The sequence below is a fragment of the Silene latifolia genome, chromosome Y (assembly GCF_048544455.1).
Source record: "Silene latifolia isolate original U9 population chromosome Y, ASM4854445v1, whole genome shotgun sequence".
In the NCBI taxonomy this organism is placed as follows: domain Eukaryota; kingdom Viridiplantae; phylum Streptophyta; class Magnoliopsida; order Caryophyllales; family Caryophyllaceae; genus Silene; species Silene latifolia.
The window spans coordinates 141,821,675-141,828,349 of NC_133538.1; the positions used below are offsets into that span (position 1 = coordinate 141,821,675).

General features: G+C 33.8%; 1 protein-coding gene across 1 annotated transcript; it reads left to right on the forward strand.

Moving 5' to 3' along the window:
* Window positions 1-4,839: 4,839 nt before the first annotated feature.
* On the forward strand, window positions 4,840-5,520 carry LOC141629082 (uncharacterized). The gene has a single exon (XM_074442144.1). It carries the CDS (start codon window positions 4,840-4,842, stop codon window positions 5,518-5,520), a length of 681 nt encoding a protein of 226 aa, XP_074298245.1.
* The last annotated feature ends 1,155 nt before the right edge of the window (window positions 5,521-6,675 follow it).

Genomic DNA, 6,675 nt, shown 5'->3' on the forward strand with positions numbered 1-6,675 from the left:
CGTCCTTCCAGGGTTTTGATGTATTGTCGCTGTTTTCGGCTTCATCTTCTATGGCCATAACTTCCCAAGACTTATTTATTAGAGAATAAATCGAAAACCTGGCTCTGATACCACTTGATGTAGAATTAGGTCGTCAGAATGTAACGTTAGTTTAATTGCAGCGGAATTGTTGTATAGATTTGAGTATGTCGTGTATAAGATCAGAAAACAAGGAAATATTGTTGGTAATTGCGTGAATTTGGAATAAATAAGAGGATAGATTAGCGAATCTTGTTCTAACCTCGCAAGCTTAGAACTCGATTTTCTATAACTCAGCCTCGCAAGGAAGAGTCCTAATCTAATCTCGCAAGATTGACACAAGTTTTACGAATTGTAAACTTTATTGTATTTCTGAAAATAATCTGAAAAATAAGGCCATAATCGGTCCTTATTTATAGACCTACGCGATGTCACAATCTGACTCGAGTTCTAATTCCTCAACTTGTCTTCCAAGCTATCTAACTCTTTCCTAAACTAACTAGAAAATTTATTATATAATTAACTAATAAAAATAAGATTTGTAGAAGCTAAATAAAACTAGGATTGGGAAATATAGAGTTTCCTAATTTTATTCGAAAACAGTAAAATAAACTAATAGCTACTCCAACACGATTTAGGAAATCGTGTCTCCTTACATGGCTGGAATTCCGTACTCCTACACGGCCTAGGGAAGTATGTTCCCAGCTCTGCCACCTTCATTGCTCTCCCATTTCAACATCATCACATAACTCAAACCCATTTTAAAACCTTCTTTAATTTGAGTTACATTTCGACTAATGAGCACTTCATTTTCGCTATCTTCCAATGCTTCCGCATCAGGATGTGAATATAATTTTATGTATTTTTTTCATTTTTTTAATGTATACCATATGTTTCTTATGTCTCAAACATATAGGGTCCAAACTCAACTTATTCGAATGTTTTAGTTTTGTCTTACATAGTTACATGTGCTATGTGTCAAACATATTTTATAAGAAATTGTCAAGTTTTATTTTTTTTGACACAACTATATATATTGATGTTTAAATTTTATTAATATATAAAATAGATTGAACTTTCTCAAATATAATTTTTTGAGGTTTAACATCAAAGCTTTATAAAATACAACATATAAAATATTAAATTAAAATGCACTCACTATCACTGTGCATGCTCATTATCACCTTTTTTAAACCCTCATAAAATATTATATGAATTTAATTCGTCGCAATATAATTTGCTCATTCACACATTATAAAAAATTATTTCTTAGCAGTTATCTTTATTTTTTATTTTTTAATAAATACAACGACTCTTACAAATATATTATGGTTGTCAGCTCGGTGGATCTAATGGTCTAAATTTTATAACTTTTTAAAAATGTTTTTTTTTACTTGAACGTAAAACATTGTGAGATACTCACTTGAAAATATTTCAATTAACATAACGGAAATTATACTCAATTAAAAGTAATTTTGGCAATAAACGTAATGATTTACATTTTAGAATTTTTATCAAAATACTTTTTTTAATCATACTTGTTTAATGCCATTTATAAATACTGTAACATTTATTAAACTATAATTAATTCTTTGCTGAGATTTATGCAATATTTATTATGCTCATACTCAATTATTAGTTGAAATTAATGACTGTAATTAAGGTTATAACGCCACGTGGCGCATCCACATCTTTTCAACATATATATACTTTGCTTAGATTTATGCAGTATTTATTATGCTCATACTCAATTATTAGTGGAAATTAATGACTGTAATTAAGGTTATAACGCCACATGGCGCATCCCCAACGTTTCAACACACACACACACACACACACACACACACACACACACACACACACACACACACACACACACAGATATATATATATATATATATATATATATATATATATAGTGTCAAGTTCAAATAAGTCCCTTATATTTTTTGAGTCCATAAGTCTCTTCCACAACCCTTGGATCATGCATGGTGGAAGGTTGAGATTGAAAGCAAGAAACACACTTAACACTAATTAATTTACTTCTCTCTCTAGTTTTAGTAATACATTCACTAATTCATTATCATACACAATTAACACCACCTTTTGTCTTATACTTCAAAGTTTGTGGAAATTTTGTTAACATTTTTCCTGGTTCGGTTTTTTCATTTTTTTTTCGAGACAAGTTTTCGACATTTTAGGATTTTACGAGTGTAATTCTAACAGCAAAAAGTGTAATTTTAAGGAATATTTTTGGAAATTTAGCGTTTTACAAGTTTAACTTCAATCTTTTCCGAGTGATTTTAACGAATAATATTTTGAATTTTTGTAATTTTATCACAAGTTATAGTAATTTAGCATTTTACGAGTGTTATTTTAATGACAAAAAGTGTTATTTTAGTCCAGGTAAGTGTAATTTCAGTCCAATGAGATTGTTATTTTTAGTCAAGGAGAATGTAATTTTAGTCCAGAAAAGTGTAATTTTAGTCCAGAAAAGTATAATTTCAATCCACAGTCCATTGAGGGTGTAACATTAGTCCAATGAGAATATGACCAAGTCCATTGAGAGTGTAACATTAGTCCAATAGAGGTAAGTGTAATTCTAACAGAAAAAAGTGTAATTCTAACAACAAAAAGTGTAATTCTAACAACAAAAAGTGTAATTTTAGCCAAAAAAAGTGTTATTCTAGCAGAAAAAAGTATAATTTTAACAAAAAAAAGTGTAATTTTAGCCGAAAAAAGTGTTATTCTAGCAGAAAAAGGTATAATTTTAACAGAAAAAAGTGTAATTTTAATGGAGAAAAGTGTAATTTTAACAGAAAAAAGTGTAATTCTAACAACAAAAAAAAGTGTAATTTTAACAGAAAAAAGTGCAATTTTAATGGAGAAAAGTGTAATTTTAAAAGAAAAAGTTGTAATTTTAATGGAGAAAAGTGTAATTTTAACAGAAGAAAGTGTAATTTTAACAGAAAAAAGTGTAATTTTAAAAAAAAAAGTGTACTTTTAATGAAAAAAATGTAATATCTTAAAAAAAAGACTATTTTTTAAATTTATCTAAGATTAAAATCAACAAATAATCTTAGATTAAAATCTAAGAAAGTGTAATTTTAACAGAAAAAAATGTAATTTTAACAAAAAAAAGTGTGATTTTAATAGAAAAAAAGTGTAATTTTAATAGAAAAAAGTGTAACTTTAATAATATAGAAAAATGTAACTTTAACCGAAAAATGTGTAATTTTAATAGAAAAAAGTGTAATTTTAATAATAGAACTTTAACAGAAAAAAATGTAACTTTACTAATACTAAAAATCTAGTTCATACTAAAAATCATGATAATACGATTTTTTTTTTTAAAAAAATCTACTTTATATTTAGTAGATCTACAACTAAAATCAATAAATTAGAAAAATAAAAAATCAACAAAAATCTACTACATATTCAATAGATCTATTAGAAAATCTAGTTCATAATAATAATAAAAAACAAACAAGGAAAAAAAAACGAAATCACAAGAAGAATTTTTTTTTTTAGATCTGAAAAATAATAGAGAAAGGAGAAGGGGACGGAGGCGGCACGACCATCACTTGCACGACCAACACATGAACCACCACCGCCCCATTACTGCCACAACATCTCAGCCACGAAAAAAAAAAAAATAAAAAAAATAAACAAAACAGCTAGAGCTGGGAAAATTAAAAAAAAAAAAACGAGAACAAGCAGATCTGGTAAGGAAGAAAGGAAAAAAAAGGAAGAGAGGAGGAGGAGCGTGAGTGGTGGCGGGGTTGGAGGAGGACGGTATTGGTGGGGTTGGCGGTGGAGGAGGCGTGAACGGCACAGGGGAGGGGGGTGGTGGGGCTGGTGGATGTCGGGGTGGTGGAGAGAATGGTGTTGGAGGTCGTAATGGGTTGTGGTGGTGGGTTATGGCGGTGCGAGAGAAGGTTGTGGGGTGTCGTGTGGGGTGGGTGGGGGTGGCCGGGGATGGGGGTGGCCGGGGATGGGTAGTTCGGTGGTGGTGGTGCAAGGTAGTGTGGGTGGGAATTAATTTGGTTTTTTGTTTTGTTAGGATGAGAGTATTTATTTGTGTTTTGAATTAATTTGGGTTTTAGAGAGGGAGTAGGGAAATGAATTGTGTGAATGAGAGAGAAGTTAGTGGAAAAATAAATCTTATATAGTGGATTAATATTTAATTAGTATGGATTAGTAAAGTAGAGAGGGGAAGTGTTTAATTAGACATTAATCCTCCTTTTTTTGCTTCCAATCTCAACCCTCCATCTTCCTCATCCAAAGGCTCTAAGGAAGACTTATGGACTCACATGTAAGAGGTGGACTTACATGATCCTAATATATATATATATATATATATATATATATATATATATATGAATGGGATCATGTGAGGATACACTATCTTTTTGAGGATTGAGGATTTCGTTACAATATCAGAGGTTCTTCAATATAATATCACAGGTTATTCGATAAAATATCACACACAAAAAACACCTGTGCAAAAACAAAAATTCTAAAAAAAAATTTTTTTTTTTGCTAAAGGTCTGATTTTTCGTGATATTGTATTGAAGAACCTATGATATTGTATTCACTAATCCTCAATCCTCAAAATATTTAGGAGTTCTCACCGGATCCCGACTCTCTCTCTCTCTCTCTCTCTATATATATATATATATATATATATATATATATATATATATATATATATATATATATATATATATATATATATGTGAGGAGGCTGCTAAGGCGGAGGTTGTACAAATTGATGAGGAGGATATTGCAGATGAGGTTTCTTACTGGCAATACACCTTGATGGGGACTGTTCTGGGGGGACGAATGCAGATTCAGCAATTGGAGGCTTATGCTAAAAAGTACTGGACTAATGCTGCTTCTCCTGTCATTCAGTACTATCGAAAAGGGTGGTTTAGCTTTCGATTTTCTGCTGAGGAGGACATGAATACTGTTCTGAAGGGGGGACCCTGGAATATGGGACCACACACTCTCATTCTCAAACGGTGGTCACCTACCTTCTCGCAGGAAATGGAGTCCATCACCACTGTTCCTATCTGGATTCTTTTCCCTAATTTAGACCCATTCCTATGGTCTAGCTCCACTCTCAGCAAGCTCGCTAGTAAAATTGGAAAGCCTCTCTTTGCAGATCTCCCTACTACCTGTAAAGCTAAACTTTCCTTTGCACGAGTGATGGTTGAGACTGATATTGCTGAGCCGTTACCAGATGAGCTCCTGTTCTCTACTCCTTACCATGAAATCAGCTCTCAGCGTGTTACTTATGAGTGGATGCCATACTACTGTGAGAACTGTAAAAAGCTGGGGCATACTAAGGATCACTGTAAACCATATGATACAGGGAAGCAGCAGGATAAAACTAATCCAAAGGGCAAAAAGAGAAAGAAAACTCCTACTGTAACCTCTCCCACTTTAGTACCCACTTACCACATAAGGATGTTGCAGGCTCAGGAAGCCAGAAGCTAGGGTCAACAGGAACTAAGAGGAAGCAGGTTCATTGGGGAGTGAAATGTGTTCTTCGACCTAAATTGATCTTTGGGATAACTCGGATAATTCTTTTGAATGACTTAGTCTTTGTGGAAAATGGAATGGAAGTTTTATTGGAAGCTGCTCAGGAGGTATTTACTCAGGAGGAGGAGGATCCACCTGACCCCTTACCTGTATGATCATCTCTTCCTGGAATATTAGGGGGCTTAATGACCCCCTAAAACACCATGAGGTTGGCAACTTCTTGGTGCGTAATAAGGTGGACGTTTTTGGTCTTTTGGAAACTCATGTCAAGGAAAAGAATACTGCTACTATCTTCAATAAATTTAGTAGGTATCATATACTTACTAACTATCAGAGTCATCCTAATGGGAGAATCTGGTTCTTTCTAAATCCTAGGACAACTACTCTTCATAGCAGTGTGATCACTATGCAATCTATTCACTGCACAGTTGTTCATAATGCTACTAATCAAAAGTTGGACATTACTATGGTCTATGAGTGCAATAGTGCTAAGGATAGAGAACAGTTGTGGCAGCACTTAGTTCATCTTTCCTCTTGCACTGATAAACGGATACTCATGGGAGATTTCAATATTGTTCGTGATTTTTCTGAGAGACTGGGACCTAACCCCCCTAGACTTTCTGAAATTCTGCAATTTAATGACTGTCTGGAGACTTGCCAACTTGATAATCTCCATGCTTATGGCTGTGAGTTTTCTTGGACTAATAAGCATAATGATGGCACTAGAGTCTGGTCCAGACTGGATCGAGCTTTGGTTAATGCTAGCTGGCTTGCAGCTTTCCCTAGCTCTTCTGTCCATGTTATGCTTCCTGGTATCTCAGATCATTCCCCTCTTCTGGTTAAGGTTTTTGAGGATACTCCCTGCCACAGGATGTTCAGCTTTCTCAACTGTTGGACTACGCACTCTCAGTTTCTTCCTACGGTTAAGAACAGCTGGAGTGTCTCTATCAAGGGCTCTGCCATGTTTAAAATTTTTAGAAAGCTTTCTTTAGTCAGGAATGGCTTAAGATCCCTGCATCAGGAGGGGTTTAGTCAGCTCCCTGCCAGAGTTAAGCAAGCTTGGGTGGATTTGCAAGATTGCCAGCAGCTGCTCCAAACTGCTCCTTCTGA